Below are 22,897 nucleotides of genomic sequence, written 5' to 3'. Positions count from 1 at the left end.
AAACGGCGCTTTAAATATTTAACTTGCTTTTCAACAAATGTTTGGCATTCATAAAAGTACTGTGACAGGATGTGTTTTAAAGAGCACCTTGTGGATCTGGATCAGTTTTAAGTCAAACACCGATCCTGCTGATGCCACCAGGGTTATTTAAAATCTATATTACTATCTGACTTTTTTTTTTTTTTTTTTTTAATACAGCCAAAACCATTTTTTTTAGAAACTGGTTGCAAATGTTGTCCAGTGTTTCTGGAGCCTGTGTGTGTGTGTGTATTTCCCCCTGTGTTAGTGAGTGACATTTCTCCTCTGTCCTGGAAAGCTGTGTTACATTTTAATCTCGTTCTGTTTCACAGGATTTCCATTTGTCAGACTCGACTAATAATATTCCTGTGCCAGCAAATAATTTAATCAGGAACTTGCTCCCCTGCTGTGCTGCCAGGTGGTCAACTTCCAGCTGAAGCTCACACCTACATGTCACTGTACAATCATGTCATCTTAAGTGGTTGTCACAGTCAGGGGTGTGTGTGTGTTGGTAAAGTGATTATTTTCAATAGTTACATGTTGCTTTGAGAGCATAATAATCTAGTCTTTCAGAGATAAAATGTTTTGTTTCGTTTTTTTTTTTATTCATTTTGTAGTTGGCTCCCTTTATTTTTCACCGGTGAAATGTTTGTCATCAGCTGTTAATATTCATCTGACTCCACAACAGGGACAAACAGGGCATACAGTTGTTGTGATAATGTTGAAATATTCACATTTGTATATTTAACAATAATCCTTTTTAAGCCAAAAACTCACTGAAACGACAACTGCACATCTGAATTCATTGTATCCGTCATAACAACAACAAACGATGAGAACAGATGTGGATCTGGTTTCCTGTTTGTCCTGTTCACTTTTAGTCCCAGACTCCATCTCCACCTCCCTCCACTCATTCCTGAGTCAAATCAATTTGACAATTTGAAAAGATGCAAAATACATAAAAAGTTAAAGAATACTTTTACTCACAACCTTAAAATTTTCATTGATTCTAATATCATTGTTTAGGCCAGAAACATCTAATCTAGCGTTTATTATTTCTACTGTTGTTGTTATTGATGACGTATCTTTAATATCGCCTCTAACTTTGGTGTTGTCGTCAGCCTCTCTAACCCCGCCCTCTCGGGGCGCACCGGGACAGCGAATCAAACGGGCTTGAGTTGTGATGGGTGGTTGGAGTTGCAGGAGGCGGAGGAGGAGAGCCTCAACTTGAGCTCCGGAGCTCCGGCTGGATATAAAAAGCTCCGGAGTCGATGCCGCTCCCGGTGCGGTGCAGTCTCAGCTCTCCGCCGGACCGCTATGCGCCAGCCGCGGGGGAGGAAGTGAGCCGCGCCGACACCGTGCAGGATGCAGGCGGAGGACATGGAGGTACCTAACATTAATAACCTTAACGATACCGGCGACAGACAGAGGCCGAGGGGCAAAGATGTGTTCAAGGATCAGCAGAAGGAGTCCGAGGTAAATCTGAGAGGCGTTTGCGTGCGGTCAGATACAGAAGCTTATAGCGCAGGGGCGCACTGGAAGCGCGTGCGTGTGTGTGTGTGTGTGTGTGTGTGTTGTTGCTGGGGAGCTTTCACACCAGCTGAATGTCCTTTCCATGCGGTGAGTCTCTGTCTTGGCATGACAGCGTGCACACATGCATGCATGCAGACACCGAGGTGTTATTTTGGCAGCCGGCTCCTATAAATAACTCAGCAGTAATCCGACGGTGCAGCTCAACGTGGTCGATGCAGGTGGTGAAATGTGACTGCTGCTGTCAGGACACACCAGCAGCACCAAGCACATCTGAAGAGAGCACTCACTCCATGTTCAGAGAGCTTGTCTAGTCCCTTATGGTCATTTCCCCCTCCATCACAACACCCACATCCTAAATATGTGAGAAAGGAAAGCTGCAAATCTTCACATCTTTTTCTTTATCTCCTGCCCGCGGATGAATCTATTGGTTGATTATGGCTTCTTTAGATCTGGCCGTGAATATCTGATTTAATGACTTTTGCCTCACCGCCCAACTGACATTAAACAGATTATTGATCAGCTGATTGAAAGAAAACCCACTAAACTCTGAAATGCTTTCTGTCTTTTCTGTTAGTGTCACTTGGGCTTTCTAGTCTCTCCTGCTCAGAGTGAGAAACGTACTGCGGGTCAAGTTTATAATTGCGATGTGATTTGAAGTCAGTTTGGAGTCGCCCTCTGAAACATGGACCTGTAAGTCTGCTCTTCTTTGTAGATGAGTGGCTTGCATTATGACTGATGAGGGCTTTTCAGTGCTATGCAGCTATAATTTATACTCTCATAAAGGGAGCAGTGAAACGACTGGGTGCTCAGCCCAGATATGTCAGACAAAGCTGTCATCCGGGGTCAGAATCTAGTCTGTAAACACCCCCACCTTTTGTGTGAGCACACTGAGTGGTTTTGAGGGAATTAGAGCATATTCCTCTGACCGCCCTCTGGCTCAGGGGGTGATGGTGAACCGGGTGAAGGATACGGATGCTGAATGCACTTCATGTCAGAGCCATGTGTTGATGTTGATGCTTCCTGGCCTCGCTGCACTACAACTTGGATCCAGCGTCTGTCCTTTGGGTGAAGTTAACCTCAGGTGGGATTCGTTCATGTATGTAAATCGTCCGTCGTCTGTTGTCCTATGTGGCATATGTTGGCAGGAGTGGGGGGGGGGGGGGGGTGGTGGTCTGCCCTGACGCTGTGCCCAGTGTTTGCACACTGATGTGGTGCAGAGTGTGCTGGAACAGCAGCTGTGCCAGTTTGGACCAAGGACGGCTTTCGTTATCAGCTGCCGGCAGAGAGGGGGAGCTGGAAGGGGAGGGAGAGGAGGTGAGGAGGATTTGGTGATTAGAAAGAGAGAGGGTTCTCTGTGTTGATGATCGTGGAGATTAAAGAGACATCTCAATTGGCTTTTTGAAAGAGCGCTCACTAAGTCTCCCCAGGTGATTGTCAATCCTTCACTGACTGCAAGCTTCGATAACATCATGACCTCACCAGCTTTAAATTCGAAAGCCCCCTCTGTTATATTTCTTAAAAATGAGGAGAGCTCACCATTAGATGTTGGGGGTCTTTGGGTCACATTCAGAAAATATACTGTAATAAAAATGAGGTTGAGGATAAATGAAAGAGGGTGATGTGGCAGATAAGAGCTTTTTCTGACTTCTTTATCTCTGATGGCCTGTTGGTTGGACTTGTTGAAGATGTCCCCTCGGGGTTGAGGAAGCTGTTATAGGGAATTCTCACAACTGCCAGCCATTTAGTGCATTAAAACAATAATCGTTTGATTTTCAAAGACATTCCACGCATTAGCCGATATTGAACAGCGCCGAGAATTCCTCGCCCTGTGTGCTACGAGCTGAACCTCTGGACAGCAGGATGAAAGGGATGTTTCTGTTGTCTGCCTGCAGCGGTGATGATATCAGCCAACAGGTCTGTAATGGCTACTGTATATCTGAGCATGACTCTCATGGGAAAATACAGCAGCTGATCTCGCATGATAAAACAGAACCTGTTGTCATATTCACTGTTTTTATTGCCATTGATTTTTGCCTTCCAACAAAATAGACTTTGCACTTCTGTTTTAAATTAAATTGGGCATGGATTAATGCCGCTCAGATGGGATGCACAGATGGTTATCTGGAGATTGTATAATATCGTTTGAGCAGCTGCTGCAAAAGATGATTTTTCCAGTGATGTAAAAAAGAAGTCACGCTCTGCATTTTTAAGGGTCTGAAGACATTGTTACCAAACTTTACACTGTTTATGATTAAAACAAGGGATCATCCTTTGCATTGTAATCCATAAAAAGGACTAATGGTTTGGTTTACGCATTAGTTTGCTAACCTTTGTGTGTAATGTACAAGTCAGTCAGAACGATGAGTGCAGCATCAGTATGACAGTGATGCTGCACCTGGCCGTAAACACCCACGGGATTGTATTACTCGCACTCAGAGTTGTGGGTAATTTTGTTGAATCGTCTGACTTCCCAAGTGGTTTTTCATTTCCTGGTTTACAAGTGCAGTAATGACATCGAATCACATTACGTTGACTCCGTGTCATAAACCATCCACTGTCTGGCAGCCTGTGTATTTCAGTCCACGCTGACTTGGTGGTTGCAGGTATTTTTAGGAGACAGTGACGTGACAGCACACAGCAGTTATTTAATCCGGATGGCTGACTCAGATCACATCCTTATTTACAGTCTTCAGCTGGCCCTCGGGGCCGTTTTCACAGGGTTAAACACATCTAACAATGAGTTTGGAGTTTGCCGGTGCTGTCAGCTGCGTTCGGAAATTTTCATTAGCACATGATGAATCCTTAATCATCCTTGTAGGGAAGTTTCATCAGTTCACATCCTCCCAAAGGATAAAAGGCACGGAAAATAAGGATGCTCCAGTCACCAGGCTGATTCTCTTACTGCACTTTAGGCTCCTTTTTGTCCTAGATAGTGATCACATTAGTTTCACTATAGATACCATGATACCGCATGATATAACATGATCACGCATGACTTTATGTCTTCCAGACCTTCAGACATATAGAGAAGACCTTGATCGAGCTTTGTTGTGACTGTCGCATTGCCAGCTCCGTCTGGTTTATAATGCATATGCTGTTTGTTTTGCAATATAGTCATGCTTTAAGTGAGGTGTGATTATATGTGTGTTGTTCTCGCTTTGTGTACTTTTTTCGCAGTATGTGTATGCACTCTAGTCGGTCAGCGAGTTAATAAAAAACAACGAGGCTACTCTCAGGCACAGTTGTACTTTGGGATAATTAACATACTTTGATGCCGTTAAGGTGAAGGGAGGCTCCACCCAACAGCAGCTAAGACATTTCAGTCTGGCTCACAGTGGCTTGAATACGCAACAATCGCCAGAAAAAGGTGCATTTGTGCAACTGCATGCAGCAGTGTATGCTCACAGGGCTCTCAATGCAGCCTGTCCCATTAGTCAAGAGACCCTTTACTTGGATACAATTAATCTGTCCTGAACTGCTGCACCCTCCCCGTCCTCACTTCTTGCTGTGGAGCTGCGGGTTATTGCTTTGCTGGTCCAGCTGGATGGAGCACTCTGTTAGGGGTAAAACCCTCTCATGGTTCAATCACTGTGGTTGAAGCAGCAGCAGTATCCACAGGGCCCACACAGCACCTCAGACCACGAGAAGCCTTGGATAAGAGGCTCTGAGAGCAAAAAATGTAAATGACTGGAGATCCAGCAGCCAATCGTTACATTCAAACGCACATTATGAGCTGTGAACGAACCTGAAGAGCGTGTGGGCGGTGTGTGACCACCGGTGGAAGGTTACAAAATATGAATAGCGTGTTGTGTGTTTGAGTATCAGTTGGTGTGTGGTTGTCAGTGCAGGTGTGTGTGAGTAACTCCATTCAGTGTCATATTATAACACATGTTTGTGTGTTTTGCTTTGCACAGAGCTCCATGGAGTCTCCTAACCTGGAGTTTGAGTATGGAGACATGGACACGCTCACTGCTGAGCTCTCAGGTAACAGAAACCATCAACCTCAACTCACAACAGAAATGTGTTCTTGTTGATTACAACTGCGATATGAAACCACCGTTTCCACCCAGAAAAGGATTGCAATAATAACTCTGGTTTATGCTTGGCGTAAAGATTGATCGGAAAACTGATTCTGCATCTACATTGCTCAGGCCTCCTTCAGCTGTTATAAAGTTATAGGGGAAAAAAAACAAGATAAAAGATAAAAGCAGAACAAAATGTCCTGGTCTTGAGATGTTTTCCAGACAGAGGACACATTGCATGACTAATCTAAACACTGGTTATACATCCAGAACTGCTAAATGGCTCCCAGCATCTGTCTGTTTGGTCATAGTTCATACGTGACTTATAGCCAAAAGATGAATAAATGGTATATGATTGACGTTTCTCATTTTACTTTATTTCAAGAGCACAGTTAAGCACCAACCTTTTTACTATCTCACGGCCAGGAGATGTGCAGAGAGATCTGTGAAACACCAGCAGATATATAAAGTCAAAATGATTGCCCTCATGGTAGATGGTAAGCAGCAGCTGATTTGCCAAGAATATTAGTCACACACACACACACACACACAGTCTGAGCAGCTTTCTTGCGACAGCTCCTCGGGGCCGGAGAATGATGACTACTGTGAGAACAGAAGGAGATGGATGACAATGTGACGAATTGTTTGACTTGTTGGAAAATGGCTTGATATATGAAACGTCAAAATAGCAGGGGGAGAATGAAACAGTCGTACTGCAGAAGCAGCACCATGTAAATTACTCCATGTATGCTTTGATTAACCCATTAAGAAAATAACTTTCTGTCAGCGAGCGTGTTCAGCTGTTATCCTGTGCTGTTCTCTTCGCAGAGCTCTACAGTTACACAGAGGAGCTGGAGTTCGCGCTGAACAGGGATTACTTTGAGGAGGACTTCAGGAGCCATGGTACTAAGTGTGTGTGAGAGAGACGCTGCTTAATGGACTCGCGTTACCTGTAGGGTGCTTGGTGTGTACCTCCCCTCTCTGTCACCGCCTCGTAGGGAGAGAAACAAGTCCACACACTAACAACCCTGGCTCATTGAACACAGGAGTCCACAGCCCAGAGTCTGGAGCTGCCGCTGCCTGTTGTTGCTGGTGTTTGTCACGGGGACCTTGACAGCTCCTCCACCAGTGTGCCTTCTGTTGACTGACACAACAAGAGCTTTTGTGTAGCTGTAGCTCTGAACTGGGCCCCATTTTTGCTGCTTGATAAGAGCGGCCTTAAGTGAAACGCTGAAGGTCACTTACCCAACATTGTACACACAGCATAAAATGTGTACGATTACAGGTGGTTATAGATGAATATTTTAATGCCAGCTTGTAATTTTACAGTTTTCCTGAAACCATTTCACTCCTCTAGCCCCTGTGCACGCATCTCAACTTCACACTAAAAGCTGTGAAAGCAATGTGTTCAGCTCGGTTTTCTCGCCGTAGAAGTGCAACCAAAGCCAAAGTTTGCTCTTCACTTTGTTGTCGTGGTTTTTGAAAGCTGACCAGTGTGAGGTGAGCGTGACCGGGCACATCAAAGCTCTGCCCTTTTAAGCTCTACAAAGAATCAATTTTCCCACAGACACAGATGGGAAGGCCAATCCCAGCTATGGGATTAATTATCGGGTACCAAGAACAAAGGGGCTTTTCCAACTTCTAACTTGGCATTATCGTCAGTTTGGTGAGATGAAGCCTCAATTCAGGGTTTCTTGAGTTGATAAGCCAGAACAAAATGTTTCGTACAGAGTCATCTCTAATGAAAATAATATTCATCACAATGAAATAAAAAAAACTTCTGCGGTCATCATCACTGTCCTTGATGAAATGCAAATAATGCAGTTCAACTAAATCTGTTTTTTTGGGACTGAAGGGTCACTTTGAAAATATTATGTCTGACAAAAAGGTCTCAAGACTCTGTGATGCACATCACACTGTAGATTTTATACCTTAAAAAGCAAGACGAGCTCCATTCTTTATCTGACCCCTCCTCTCCAAGTTGAGTTGTAACAAATGGCAGGATTAAATGGCTGCTGTTTTACACAGATAGCACACAGAGCTGCGTCTTTGCATTGCAGGCTTTTTATGTGTGCGTCTGTGTGTGCTCAGTGAGCTTTGGATGTTAGCCGTCAAAGGTGCTTTGTGTGAGTGTGTGTATATCACAGCCACTGACAGTTGACGCACCAGTGTTCTTCTCCACTGCACATAAAAAGCCAATCGGCCAGTCACATAAATTACAGTGATTATATCCACACGTCTCATTTAATCACTGTAGAGAAATATGGCTCTGGTAGAAGTTTAAGATCAGGACTCCACTCATCATGATGTTGCTTTGCTTAATGCCTCTTAAGGACTACTCAATCAAATAAAGTCTAAGAATAGAGGACTTAGACGGAGAAGAAAATCCTGACCAGCGAATGCCTGCATTTCATTTTCCGCTGTTTGCTTTGTTGTAGTTGGAGATCTTCTACGTTAGACGTTCATGCCATTGCTAGTTTATATCCATCTCTTTATGATGCCACTAATCAGTCTTCTGCATGCTTCTGCACTCCTCTAGCTTCTTGCTATTTCTAAAGCTGCTGCTGAACACGATGTTAAGAACTAATGACAGACAGATCAAAGCAGGCGTCTGTCTGGATGTATACACCCACGCATTAAAACATGATGACAGTCCAGGCCAGCATCAGGCCGAAAAAATTACTTTGGCTTATGATGAAATGTGTAACTGTTTTGTCACTTAAATAGACAAAAAAAACAACAAAAACAAACAGAACATAAAAAACAAAAACAAATGGCTATAGAGTAACTTCGCCTTTTAGGCTAACCTTGAACACTGTTCTGTTGTGTCCTCTGTGGAGCTCGAGGCAGGCGGTGGATCGAGCTGGCGGTGGAGGAGCAGAGGGCGTACGTGATGAGGCTGCTGGACGCGCTGGAGGTGACCGACAGAGACAAGAGGCTGAAAGTGGCCAGGGCCATTCTCTACCTGGCTCAGGGTACGCAGGCCCAATGTGTCACAGCCGGCCGCAAGCTTTTCTCGCCACCGATGTTCTGTCCTCACAGAAGGAAAAGTCACATTCCTATTATGTGACAGAAAATACAGTGTGGTGTCAGGCCATTCATGGACTTGAAAAGTAAAAAAGTAAAATGCAAACTAAAAAGATGACAAATATTGAAATCTAAAAGACATTCTTTGTGTCCCGTTTTCCTCCCGCTGCGCCTCAGGAGTGTTTGATGAGTGTGACACAGAGGTAGATGTGCTCCACTGGTCCAGACACAACATCTTCCTCCTCTACGAAATGGGCATCTTCACGGCACTGCTGGAGCTACTCAGCATGGAGATCGAGTGAGTTGTAGACGCTGAACATGCTGGAGATATCAGGCACATGAAATACTTGAACTGCTTCGATAATGATAATGATTAAGAAAGATTAAGAGTACTATTACTGTTATACCATCAACGTTGCATCGGTACACTTTCACATTGAAAAAGGTCAAGTATGCCAGAGTTTGGCTTCTCCATCCGGGAGGTCTGCAACAATAAATGAAGAGGGCTTTAATTGAGGATAGACATTTTATGTCCTTTCTGTCACCCCAACTTTCACACCGTTGGCAGCAGGTTGCATGTTGCTGAAAGGTCGTGGCTTCAGGCACCGACAGAAACTATGTGGTTTTCCTTGTTATAAGATCAGACTTCCTGCAACATCCCCCCAATTTTTGAAGTCGAGCTCCCTCAGTGCATTCTTTCTTTTTTCTCCCAAATCCTCCCTCTCCTCTCTACAACAAGAAGGGCTCAGTCAAACTAGAGGAGGCTGGGGGTTTGGGATTAGAAATACATGGAGTGAGTGAAATCCAAGAATACAGGAATCGCAGCGTCCGTGATCTGCGCTTCAAACCATCCGTTGAGGACGCGGTGCCGCAGCCCCTCCTTGAAGTCAGCTTCGTTGCTGCCGGTGTCAGCCTGAGTTGGGGATTCAAGCATCTCTTTGTTGTTACATAAGCTGCTCGGAGGCATAATGGCACAGTCTGTCCTATCACCAGGCTGCAAAGCAAATCACTGCAAGCAAGCCGTTCAGGCAAATGCACGCACTGTCGGTGATACAAATCTTTATCTTAATGCCATTAGTGTTTCTCTTTGGCTGCCATGTGTATATTCTCATCTGTTGTGCATATGATTGGCTGAATGTGCAGACTGGTTCATCAGCCTCAGATAACTACTGAAGTAATGCCATTATTTATTTGTGTGTGTGTGTGTGCAGTAACAGCCAGGCCTGCAGCAGTGCAGTGAGGAAGCCTGCCATCTCTCTTGCAGACAGCACAGAGCTCCGGTGAGGAATATAATGCCTCACTCACTGCACGCCCCCCTTTCTCTGACAAGTGTCGTACAAAAATCTCTGTATGTGTGCTCAATTTTCTCACCTCTGTCTTCCCGCTTTTGATCAGAATTGTTCAATTTCACAAATATTTGTTTACAAATCTTTTGAGGACACACACGTACACACCCCTAATCTTCAGAATGTAATTATATTCTTTGTCCCCTCTCACTCACACGCATTTTCCTCTGTCACTTTTGTTTTAATGGAATCGATTTTTGGACAAAATAGGCCAACAACGACACATTCACACTGTCCCATATGCATAAATCTCCCTCTGTGCATTCCCCAGATGAACACTAACAATTAATTACAGGATAGAAGAGTAGATTTGCGAATAATTGCTGCTGCCAAATTGAAAACCAGCTATAGTTATTTTGAATAAGGTGAATAAGCTTTGTTGAACGAAAGCAAAGTGTTTAATGCAGAAAGCAGCAGCTGAATTAAATGAGGCACCGAGCATTTATTGTTACTCACCATCTCTTCCATCACTATTGTTTCTTGTACATGTAAACATTTTTGACCCATTGACATTATTCTGGACACCAGTTAAATACCTCCCTCACACACACACACACACACACACACACACATTATCGAGCTGAGTTGTGTGTGTGTGTTTCATCTTCCTTGCAGAGTGTTACTGAGCATCATGTACCTAATGGTGGAGACTATTAGAGTACAAACAGAAGACGACCGACCTGAGTGGGTGGCAGCCAGAGCGGCCTTCAAGAATGAGTTAGGTGTGTGGCATTTATTACCTTGAGGATATGTACTTAACAGTTATACCCATATATCAAAAAAAATAAATAAAAAAAAATCTAAACATTGGCTTTGACCTTTGACCCCTCAGGTTCACCTCTGTACAATGGAGAGCCCTTCGCCTTGCTCCTCTTCACTATGGTGACCAAGTTCTGCAGCATGAATGCCCCACATTTCCCCATGAAGAAAGTACTGCTGCTGCTCTGGAAGACAATACTGGTTAGTAGATCAAACCACATCAATTCTGGTGTTACCAAAGCTCGCCGATCTCATGCGGGATGTAAACGTAGTGTGTTTGTCCACAAATGGCGCATATGTTACAGCAGTGTGCAGAAAATCAAAGGTTGATTTAGTAGATTGTCGCGTCTCTGTCTCCATCCTTCTATCCAGTTCACTTTGGGGGGTTTTGAGGAACTCCAGGAGATGAAGGTACGTGGCAGAGAGCGTCTCAACCTGCCTCCACTACCAGAGGACAGCATCAAAGTGGTCAGAGCCATGAGAGCAGCCTCGCCACCAGCTTCTGCCATCGAACTCATCGAGCAGCAGCAGCAGCAAAAGAGGGGCCGCCGCAGCCGCAGGGTACAGACCCCCCCACCCCACCAGCCCCATCTTCAGCAAATATACACATTTTGAGTGTACCAGCAGCGTGCCATCAAAAATAAGTGAATGTCGGGGCATCACTGAGACACACAAACACACACACGCACACACCTATCAGTGCAGTTTCACACACATAGTGCCAGCTCAGTAACACAGAAGGCAAATGTTTCTTTGATACCTGTAACCCCACAGTGTAAGTGAACTGTGTTACTAACATGGCATTATAAATGCTAACCTGACTCATTTTTCCATTATATGCCTTCGTAGCAGTGAACAGCTTCACCTGATTCTAGTAAAGTAGATCTATGTAACTCCCTCAGTAACTCCTGCTCTTACTCTTTGCTGGGTCAGGTTTTCTAAAAGTGCCACCATCATCAGTTCCTTGTAGTAGGTCAGTGATCACGGGTCATATTGGTGCTGCGATGGCCTTGGGAATCCTTGTAGCGCTTTGACAGGGCAGTCTCTCTCTCTCTTTAATTACCCTGTGGTTTCTTATTGCCCCTCTTCCTTGTGTCCCCACAGAGTGCCTTTGTTGATAGCTTGGAAGGAGACAGTCCCTTTTCCAAGAAGCAGGTCTTTACCCACAAATTCCCTCTTTTCCTTCTGCATTTTCTCTCTGCGTTGCACTGGACCTTTTGCACTCTTCTCCTCTGCCCCTGTCCTTCTGCCCACCTGCCCTCTTTTCTCCTTCTTCCTCTTTTCTTTTGTTTCTTCTTGGCTTCTCCTTTCATTCAATCTCATCTGCACAGCAGCTATTTAACATGGTCTGTATTTTACCCTTTTCATATGTTCACCTCTTTTTAATTCTTTTTGCCACTTTCGCTTCCTCTGTTGTCATTGACCATCTCTCATATGATTAGAACCATCCTCATTTCCTTATCTCCTCTTATTCCCTTTCCTTCTCCACTTTCCTCCTTCCTTCCCGTCCTTACTCCACTGTTCCCCTCTCCCTCTCCATCATCCACCAGCACCACACATTGGCCCCTGCCGCCCTCCCCCCTTCTCCATTAATTATTTCTTTCTCCTCTCTCCTCCTCCACTGTGGCCTTCTCAGTATGGAGGTGTGGGGTTTGAGAGCCAGGGCTGACTTGCTGGCTGTTATCATTGGTGCTAGAGGGGTCACTATCCACTATCCCATAAAGACACTTCAGACATCTTTCCTGTAGTTTCATCACATTGCTACCAGGTTTGGCCTCAAAAATCACCTTGCACAGTAGGCTCTGGACTACGGGACAGTGTCATCGAAGTGCATACACCGAGGAGATGAAGTGAGATCAATATCAGTTTATCAAGACTGTCTTCTACATATAAATTATATTTTATTTTGCTTGGAAAAATATTTGGGTTTCACGTCACCTCTCACTTCAATGTCATTGTCCCCTAACCCTGATAGAAAAACACTAGCTTTATGTCCCACATAGCAGAGAATGGCTTCTCCATAGAGAATGGCTCATGACACAGTTCTTCCACCTCTCTTTCTCCTTCCCTTCCCTCCACCATACACTCACTATATTCCTCACTTAGTCCAGCATTAGTTATCCCACAGACATACCATGCATCAACTGCACTAGCTCAACTAATGTGTAGAACGCTTACTCATGCCTGATGCTTGCACTGTTGCCACAGTCATTCATTAGAGAATTTGTTTGAGCTGAGTTACTGTGTGTATGTGTGTGTGAACATGTGTTTTGCACTTGGACTGAAATTGGATTGTTTGCAGATAAAAGCTAAATATAAAATCTTTGCCTTATATGGACTTATGCATTTTCTTGCCTGTATCTTTTGAAGTGTGTTAAGGTGAATTAGAAATGCTACTTGCAGTTGCTGTGGAAAGATTCCTTTTTGTCCCAGTTAAGGTAAATGTGACATCAACTTTATTTTGCCCTTCTCGAAGTTTCCTTCCCTTCCCGAGTTTAGTAATTGCAGTTGCTGTGGTTTCCAGCAGGGAACGTTTTACTAGACAAAAGAAACAAGGTACAGTTTGTGACAACATATTTGTTAATTTAGATGTTAGAGTCATACCACTGCCATGTAAGATAAATATGAGGCTACAGTCAGCTGCTGCTCATTTCAGCTCCAAGCAAAGGTTAAAAAAAAAAAAAATAAATAAATCTGCCTACCCGCTCCTCTATATGTAATATGTATATAATTAGCATGCTTCACAGGTGCTGGTTAGCAGATAATATAAATCAACAGCAAAGAAACAGTTATCTTAGTTTGGTTTTAAATGGGGGAAACTGCACCCACATAGGTGTTTTAACTTCTGTTGTTTCACAAAACCTTGTATCTAGACTGTGTGACTATGTGCAATCCCCGCTTGATTTAAATATCCGTAATCTCCAGGTTCGTTTTTGTCAGAGGTCATGATCAGGTCTTAAATGGTATGAATATGCAAGGCGTGTAACAGGGAGATATGGTAAGAGTATTCATCTAATCTTCTCTTCTTATTACCTTCAAATTTGTGAAAAAGTACCTTCCCAATTATGTCTAATACGTCATTCCTCAGAACGATGAGTTTCCTATTTCAGTTGCCAGTCCTTCAGGATTTTTCACTCTGTAAATCTTGTTTACCTTACCTTTTATGATTGCTAAGGCTTCGAACAGTATGCGTCCCTTGCATTCAGTATGTGATAGAGCAGAAATATCCCTGTCAGCAGCTTTTTTAATGCTTTGTCTACAAAAAAAAAAACAACAAAAAAAACCAAAAACATTATTTTGTGGGTTATTACTGTTGGCACGCAAATTTGATGTGTGTATCCAAATGAGATGAAAATAGGTAGATAGATAAAAGGAAGGAAAGCTTGGATTGTCATTAAATAATCTTGTGCAGGACACTTAAAGCCGTCCTGCAGCCTGAACATTTTCTGGCTTCAGGCTTGTATGGTGGATCTTGATGAAGTCATTCCGTTGATTTACGAATGTGCTGCTGTTATTTCACTTTCAAATATAGGATGAGTTGGTCACTGAGTGTCGTTCTAACCACCTGTCCTCTCTGTCCCTCAGCCTCTGGTCAAACAGGACAGCCTGGACACCTATAATGAGCGGGACCCCTTCAAGAACGACGATTCCCGGGATGAGGAGGAGGACCCCGAGGACACGGACAGTGGCATCGAAGGCGAGGTGGATCCTCTGGACCGTGATGTCATCATCCAGCCTCCGCCGCCGCCGCCTCCTCTCAGACCCCCAACAGAGCGTGTCAACTTCCCTAAGGGCCTCCCCTGGGCCCCTAAAGTCAGGTTAACAACACAGTTTCTGTTTCTTTGGATTTGGAAAGGTGCTTCAAATAGTCCTTTTACGTTTTTTAATATATATTTTATTTCTCTCTTACTATTGCATAAGTTGTACTGGCCTGAAAGTCAAAAAGGAAGTGTTAGAGCACACAAAAAGGACTTACAAATAGCTTTCTATGACAAATAATCCAGGTATTCATTGCTGAAGCTCCTGAAAATTATCCCAAGGTTTTTATCAGTTTAACTGCATTTAGCTTTTAGTCCGCAGAATAAAACCTTCAATTATGTTTGGCCGACAGCCATTTTGACCACTAGGGTTGAGTAAACTTCCCACTCACAGCCAGGATTAACACCATTCGGCTGGCAGCTGGTGTCGCTTTCCCACTCTGATTCTGAACTGCCATTTGAGTTAAGTTAAAACTAAATCTAAAATCATCTCTTGTTTTTTTTTTTTTTTTGTTTTCTTCTTGTGATGCAGCAATATGCTCTCCATCTGTGTTTTCCAGACAGTAGCCTGTATGTTTCTCCAGGGTGGTACTGCTGCTGCTTTAGGGACATAAATTATGCATCTGAGAGAGGACACAAACACTTTATAGCTCTGCATTTCTAATGCATTTGGAATCAGCAAACCCATATTCTGGTTCTCCATAAAGGAAATTGTTTATTGCTTTGTCTTTGGTTCTGTGGTAACATCGGAGCAGTAGGAGGATCTGAACCCATTGCACACAGTGTGACCAATGAGATTTGACAAAGCTAATGTGTTTGTGCTTGTGTGGGTGTGAGCCATGGATGTATTATAAGACCTGGATGCTGCCGCCCAATGACCAGTGGTATTACAATGAAAATGCCCTGCCGCCCATAAAGGATTTCTCTATAGACCACGATAGTTAAAGAAAATTGTTGACAGGACATCTCCAGGTGATCACACAGTCAGTTATTCACCTCTCTAGTGTATATTTTAATCAATGGGGTTTTAGAGTTAGAGTTGACTTTCACATTTTATGTAGTTCTTTATTTATTTATTTAACAGTTTAGGCAACTTAATGAAACGGAAATGATTCAGTGGATTGAAATAGTAAGATGATGAAAAACAATCATTAATGACTATTAATCCATGTAATAAAATCAACAAATATTTGATTTTATATACTGCACTACAAATAAGTAAATGGTTTCTCCTGACAGGCAAATATTGGAGGGATAGGGAAGGTCACTGTTGGAGACCACAAATTAATTCCCTCTCGCCATGAGTGCAAAGTTTATACACTCAATATCAGTGAGTGTAGAGTTTATACCATCTTACTCTGCAGATCAATATTTTCAAAGTTTCTGTTTTAATTGATATAAATCAATGGTATTGAGCCCCAAGCTGCTCATTAGTTGCGTGTTGGAATAGAGGACCGAAATCTGACTGCAGCCTGTGTGTGTATTCACAGGGAGAAAGACATCGAGCACTTCCTAGAAACCAGTAGGAACAAGTTCATCGGATTTACTCTGGGAAAGTGGGTACTTTATCTGACATAATTAGTCCATAAAATGTGTTTTTCAAATGTTTTCATCTTTCTTGAACTATTCGTTGTTTTCCAGTGACACAGAGACCTTAGTGGGCTTGCCCAGACCCATCCATGAGAGTGTCAAGACTCTTAAACAGGTATTGCTTTTCATTCCTTCTATATCTCTGAGTCATTTAAGAATTTCCTTATCCTTGCCTGTTTTATGCATTAATACCAGCAACAGCCAGGGCCGATTGTATAATGTCAGATCATAGTGTGGAAAATACCTCTGGCCAATATTCAGTGCTCTAAAGGAAGATAGTGTCCTGCAGCGTAGCTTGTTGGCATGGGCATACTACTACTAGGCTGTAATTTTTTTAATTTTTTTTTCTGATATTATGATCTTCTAATCAATACTCCCCTGTTGCTGAATCTCCTGACAGTGGGATCCCTGTTAAAAATTCATACCACCTGTAGTTAAAGAGAAAAAAAAAACCCGCCGTTGTCAGTTTGCAATGCTAATTAACACTCCTTTCACTTTTGTTAATGGAAATTGTGTAATGTTTTTCTTCTCCAGCACAAATATGTCTCTATTGCTGAAGTCCAGATCAAGAGGGAGGAGGAGCTACAGCAATGTCCAATGACTCTGGTCAATAATGTTATCAATATGTCTTTCTTTTAATTCTTAAAATAAAGAATTACATAGCCCTCTATATGGGTAATAGTAACCTTTCCAAACCTCTTATAATGTCAAGAAATTATTTAAAGTGATGAATTTTTAATCAGATGAGAAAAATATGCTGCTTTGTGAAATGTCACATGTGTTGTGCTGTGAAGGGTGAGGAGGAAGTGGAGGAGACACCAGCAGAGATGCTGTACCTGGGCATGCTTCCTAACCTTTCCCAGTATGTGGTGAGTAGCTTTTAACCGGCATTAATGTCTATTTATTTGTTTATTCCTAACTTAAATCACTTGAAAAATCTGATTAAAAGCAATTGAGTTCCCTTCATCTAAGCTATATTTGACCTGTTGAATAATTCTAAATGTTTCTAAAATTTTCTTGTTGTTTTTGTGTTTTATTGTGTGTTAGATTGCACTCCTGAAGCTGCTGCTGGCTGCAGCTCCCACCTCCAAAGCCAAAACAGACTCCATCAACATTCTTGCTGATGTGCTCCCCGAGGAGATGCCGTAAGTACCGTGGAAACGCTGCTGCAGCCACCCAGAGTCCGTATAGTACATCTGAACGACGTCTCTTAAAGTCTTTTAATGCTTGTGTTTTGTTTTTTTTTCTCCTATTGAGAGAAAGCTCTATCATGTGTGTGTCCTCCAGTATCACAGTCCTTCAGAGCATGAAGCTGGGGATCGATGTGAATCGTCATAAGGAAATCATTGTTAAGGCTATTTCTGCTTTGCTGCTGCTGCTCCTCAAGCACTTCAAACTCAACCATATCTATCAGGTTACAAACACACAAACATGCACACCTTCCTCTCTTCCTTCATTTTTCTTCTCTTTATTCCTCGTGCCTCCCCCCAGTGCACACACCCGCTAATATCCATGCACCTCCCCCTCTATCCTCCACCTGATCATCCGGTCAGTCATGCCTTTATTTTCCTCTTTTCATCCATCTCTCCTTCCCCCACCTTTGGACCCCCACCCCCTCCCTCTTGTCATGGCACAACCCTCAGACTCACAGTTAGAGCTAACATGCTTTCAAATCTGCTCTACTTTTGAAGACGATTTGCGCTCAATATCTTGTTGTATTTCTACTGTAGGATGGAGGTGCTCTCTTTTGCTAAATGGGGGCGCGCCTTCTCAATGTTTAAATTGGATGCTGTTTTCAGTTATAGTGTAAGCTCCCTCTGCTGCCACCACATGAGATTGCATTTGGACACATCAGCAGGTTGCAGCTGCTGTGGGAAATCATATCATTAGTATATTGTTTGACCACCAATCAAATGCTGCACTATAACAAATGATTTTGAGGCTAAATCACTGCATGCAGAAAAGAAGGTGCACTAATAACCACGGACAACTAAATGCTGAAATATGAGATCATGAGAGTCGTAACAGCAGAAATACGCCTAGTTTTAATCTCCTGGGATGAGGTGAAGGATTCATTTACTCCATTACATCTAAAATGTGCCTTAGTAATATGGAATAAGTAAAATAAAGGATAGAATGAGGCTTGTGATCATTAAAGGCAGAGTTAAAATTTTAGCCATTGCTCTTTTTCTCACTGTCGGACTCCTTCACCGTGCCACCTCCTCTCTTCCTGCAGTTTGAGATTGTCTCCCAGCACCTGGTGTTTGCCAACTGTATCCCACTCATCCTCAAGTTCTTCAACCAGAACATCATGTCCTACATCAGTGCCAAAAACAGGTGGGATTGTTGCCTCTTGCACTAAAAGTCACACACATTTCGTTTTGTTTTTTTTTTAAGAAAACAGGTCGTTTGACACAGTTGAACTCTAAGATTGACCTCACTGTGTCCCACCAAAGAGAGCGCACCGCAGCATGCTCCTATTCCCACTGATGGCACTCCAAATGGAGCCAAGATTGGTCAAATTAAAGCAGATTAAAAATAGTTTCTGACAGAACACTCGGGAACCTAGTATTATGGGCGTTAATTCAGTCAACTAAACTAAACTGTTCAACTAAAACTGTCAACTACCAAAAAATAACCACATCTTTTGCCATTGAAAATTATCAGCAATAAAAACAATCAAGGAAAATCATTAGGGTAAATTTGAGAGGTGTTACAAAATATAATGTGGTAATTTAATCTGTCTTGTGCGTCTCCTTATAGTATCTGTGTGCTGGATTTTCCTCATTGCGTGGTCCATGAAATGCCTGAGCTCACAGCTGAGAGCTTGGTGGGTCAAAACATTTATTCTTCAGAAATGAAGAAGCAACATCTAGAAATGTAGTCTGGACCTCACTTGATGTGTTTGTTTGTGTTTTCAGGAAGCAGGAGACAGCAACCAGTTCTGCTGGAGGAACCTGTTCTCCTGTATCAACCTATTGAGAATCCTGAACAAACTGACCAAGTGGAAGCACTCTAGGACCATGGTGGGTCACCCTGAATCACAGCAAAGCCTGTTGGCTTTGGCCTGAAATGTTTTACATGCTCCATTGTACAAAATAACAAGCCTATTATATCTTGGGATATGACGTGACCAAGCTTTGAGTCTTACAAATCGTGTTTTTTTCTTACCTTGTTCTGTTGCATTTGAATCACCTAATCGATTTTCAAACATTTTTTGGGCAATAAATTGTTCCATTATGAACTGGCACAAAAGTTTAGACTACGATACGGGTCAGTGCAAGTAGGAAAATAAATGCTTTAAGTTTGGGGAGATACTTGCTCGTAGCATACCTCTGCTCAGACATCCTCTTCCCAACATATTTACCAGATGTTGGTGGTGTTCAAGTCTGCGCCCATCCTGAAGCGAGCTCTGAAGGTGAAACAGGCCATGATGCAGCTCTACGTTCTCAAGCTGCTTAAGATCCAGACCAAGTACCTTGGCCGCCAGTGGAGGAAGAGCAACATGAAGACCATGTCGGCCATCTACCAGAAAGTCCGCCACAGGCTCAATGATGACTGGGCCTATGGAAATGGTACTGTAGAGATCAGTCTGCAAAACAGATTCATGAGACATTTAAAATGTTCACCCATTACCTATCGTAGAGCTAATGAGTCCCAGCTTGTATGTTTTAATCGTTAACAGACCTTGAAATGCACGATACAAATATATTCCTTAAGAACAGTACAGAGAGGATGCAGTTCAAACAACTGTAAAATAAACAAGAGGAAATGATACATAAAAGTGGGTATGTATGATCGGGGTTAGAAAAAAATAAAAAAGAATTTATATTATTATCCTCACAATTCAAAGAAAGGGGAAAAGCTGGTCTGCAACCTTTCTTTATACAATTTAATTAGTCTCATCCTCCATTACCATCATGGTGAACACATTCTGACCCTTATTTGTCATTCTCTTGAAGCCATAACTCAATTTAACCTCTCAGGTCATTGAAAAGTAAGTGGCTGTGTTGCTAATTAGTCCCAGCAGCCCTGTTCCACCTTCTCACACACACACACACACACACACACACACACACACACACACACACACACGGCTGATTAATAGAACAAAGACATCCACCCAGAGCTGCGTGAACATTTCAGGTTTATACATACTAATTGTGTAATTGGCGGATATGTGCATGTTTTTTTTTATGTATCTCTGAAATGCTACTGTGTGTGTGTGTGTGTGTAAGAAATACTGTGCTACAACAGCCAGTGGCAAACAGGATGGGGTTGCCATAGCAACACAGAATGAGGGACTTTTCAGGGTCATGGTCCCTTGCGGAAGAGCAAGTGATCTGTCACCATGAGGTCTGGAGAGAATAGATGGAGCAAAGGGAGGGGGAGGATGAGAGTGAGAGGAAAAAATGGGGTGGAAGGCATCAGTGTGTACGCTGAAGTGTATTTGCAGATGAGTAAATGTTCCCTCCTTTCACCCCAGATATTGATGCTCGCCCTTGGGACTTCCAGGCGGAGGAATGCGCCCTGCGGGAGAGCATAGAGAAGTTCAACAGCCGCCGCTACGACAAGAACAAGAACGGGGACTTCACACCCGTAGACAACTGCCTGCAGAGCGTGCTGGGCCAGCGCGTGGATCTGCCCGAGGACTTCCACTACAGCTACGAGTTGTGGCTGGAGAGAGAGGTGTTCTCCCAGCCGATCCAGTGGGAGGGGCTCCTGCAGAATCCGTAATGATGGGAGGGAGAGGGTTGAGCAGAAGGGTGGGCATGGCGTGGCATTGGAGATGTCACATGAGTCAGAGGAGAACCGGAGGGAGGAATGGGGGTCACTCTGAACATTGGTGATACGAAAGCGGACGCCAACCGGGTTCATGCAGCGATGAGAGGAGATTAAGGGGCAGGTGACACAAAGTTGGTGAGAAAGTGAAGCTTCCTGCTTTCAGCTCGGCACAATTAGATCCCCCACTAACATGTGCCTATGACTACTGTGAACACACATGGACATGACAGGCAAGAATAAAGGTAGCAGTTCATATGAAAAATCTGGTATCACTGTAGCAGGACACTGTTTTGGCCAGTTATACTGCCCCCCCATGATATCCAACAACACAAAAGAAAGAAAAGAAAAGTTTTTACTGTATGTCCCCCTTTATAGAATGTTGGTGCTGACTTCTTAGTGATGTTTTCCTATTCATTTGTATCAATGTGTGTGGTCAAACATTTTATGATACATGATTTTGTGGAAGAAGATGTAAATTTAAATGAGTTCTAATCGGTTAATGCCTTTTTTAATTTGGTCACAAAGACCTTTGGGTTGTAGTTTGTGTGTGATAGCTTTGGGAGGTTTTCATATGTATTCGCAAGAAAAAAAACTTGATGACGCTTTGGATTGTTTCCAAAGCGTCATCGTGAAAGTATAAGTTGAAGCAATTTCATCCAAATAGAAGCACCAAAAAAAAAAAAAGGGAAAAAGAAATATACGTATGGTTTGTTTGTGGATGACACATGTTTGTATGCACAGAAAGGGGGAAAAATAGTTATGGTGCACAAGTGGAGAGAATAATTTTTGGAACACAATACAAACAGCATCTGCTTGAAAAACTGCATTTTGAGAGCGGTAGTAGTTACTTATTTGATCGCTTTTAAAACTGAAGATTTAATTTGCTATACTAAAATCCTTGTTTATTTAAAAAATGCCCGTATCTTTGAGTTCACACAATGACTGATCCAGTCCAGGATTTATTCATGTACACGGTTGGAACCTCAGCAATGATCAGAATAGAAAGACTTCCTGTTTGCAGGTTAATTTTAACTCTCTGCATCAACCCACTGAGACACTCCTCATCTGCCAGACAACAGCACAATATGTAAACCAATAAGCTCCCCAGTGGCATCGTTGGCAGGCCTCACTTGCTTGAAAGATCCACACAAATGGTGCTGTTTTTCTAGTTGGCGTCTTCATGTGAACCTTCTTGTACCTTTACCTGAGACTACCTTCTACCTGAGTTGAAAGCTGTGAAATGTTTCGTGGAAATGTATCAAATAAGCACAGATGAAAAAAAAAAAGAAGCATGGGGTTTTGTGTTTTTTCTGTTTTTTTTCATATCGCTGGTTCAAAAGCTCAGCAACTTGCCATGTATTATCTTTGTATAGCAAAGTTATTTTGACTCAGTCTTGTGCTTCTCTGTGGGATTGTGCATGGCCACTGTTTTCGTCTGAGTACCTGCTCCTACTTCAGTATGGTATTTGGAATGGCTTTTTTGTCAAACAATGTTTCCAGCACAATTAGAAGTGTATATTTTATCTTAAAGTCACAGTGTATTGGGTTACAAGGGATTTTATTTATTTTTTCTTCTTCAAGAACCAAATTTATAAAATGAAAAAAAAAAAAAGATATTGCATACTTTATAGATTCTCAGGTTAATGAAGATAATATATTGCAAGAATTTTAAAAAGCTTCCTTCCCATCACCTAGCTCACTACCTGTAGTGGTAAATACAGATTTATCATTACATTCTTATAGAAAAGTAATACCTGAAACACTGAATTTCCTGCATAGACTGCACATAGACTGTCACTAAACACAAAAACTTGTTTGTCGGTTGCATTTCAAGTTCAGATGTTTTTGGTATCCTGTGCCAAATTTGAGTGCCATTTCCTATTTTTATTTTATTGTTGTTTACTCTGTCATATCAAGGTTCTTCATTTGAATAACCACTAAAGGTTTGCAATACAGAAATGTTATTTTCTACCTGAAAATTGTACAATCAATGAAAATTGCTGTTTTCTTGTATCTGGTACAGTATTTGACCAGAAAGCATTGTATGGATGTTACTACA

At 42.6% G+C, this 22,897-nt stretch overlaps 1 protein-coding gene across 5 annotated transcripts; it reads left to right on the top strand.

Moving 5' to 3' along the window:
* The first annotated feature begins 1,239 nt into the window (after positions 1–1,239).
* On the top strand, positions 1,240–22,477 carry strip2 (striatin interacting protein 2). 5 transcript variants are annotated; one of them, XM_029495475.1, is made up of 22 exons: positions 1,240–1,404; positions 5,466–5,535; positions 6,402–6,483; positions 8,414–8,548; positions 8,778–8,898; positions 9,812–9,880; positions 10,562–10,668; positions 10,779–10,906; positions 11,078–11,266; positions 11,810–11,860; positions 14,291–14,523; positions 15,954–16,019; positions 16,105–16,168; positions 16,588–16,659; positions 16,848–16,922; positions 17,101–17,198; positions 17,341–17,467; positions 18,290–18,390; positions 18,817–18,883; positions 18,975–19,079; positions 19,424–19,628; positions 20,540–22,477. In XM_029495475.1, the coding sequence occupies exons 3-22, from the start codon at positions 6,474–6,476 to the stop codon at positions 20,788–20,790; spliced, it is 2,274 nt and encodes a 757-aa protein (XP_029351335.1). In that variant the 5' UTR covers positions 1,240–1,404; positions 5,466–5,535; positions 6,402–6,473; the 3' UTR covers positions 20,791–22,477. The 5 variants fall into 5 exon arrangements, with proteins under 5 accessions (XP_029351335.1, XP_029351333.1, XP_029351331.1 ...); XM_029495473.1 differs by having other exon boundaries at positions 1,240–1,494; positions 6,402–6,476; positions 11,855–11,860; XM_029495471.1 differs by having other exon boundaries at positions 1,240–1,494; positions 6,402–6,476.
* Positions 22,478–22,897: the final 420 nt, after the last annotated feature.

This window comes from Echeneis naucrates, chromosome 23 (genome assembly GCF_900963305.1).
Source record: "Echeneis naucrates chromosome 23, fEcheNa1.1, whole genome shotgun sequence".
NCBI classification, from domain to species: domain Eukaryota; kingdom Metazoa; phylum Chordata; class Actinopteri; order Carangiformes; family Echeneidae; genus Echeneis; species Echeneis naucrates.
This window is presented reverse-complemented; position numbering and strand designations above follow the sequence as displayed.

What these genes read in the sequence shown, in the direction of transcription:
- strip2 (XM_029495471.1), top strand. Translation starts at nt 1,384, where the DNA reads ATGCAGGCGGAGGACATGGAGGTACCTAACATTAATAACCTTAACGAT. An exon ending in ATCAGCAGAAGGAGTCCGAG is followed by an intron (nt 1,495 to 5,465) that starts GTAAATCTGAGA and finishes TGCTTTGCACAG; the next exon opens with AGCTCCATGGAGTCTCCTAA. An exon ending in GGGGCCGCCGCAGCCGCAGG is followed by an intron (nt 11,267 to 11,809) that starts GTACAGACCCCC and finishes GTGTCCCCACAG; the next exon opens with AGTGCCTTTGTTGATAGCTT.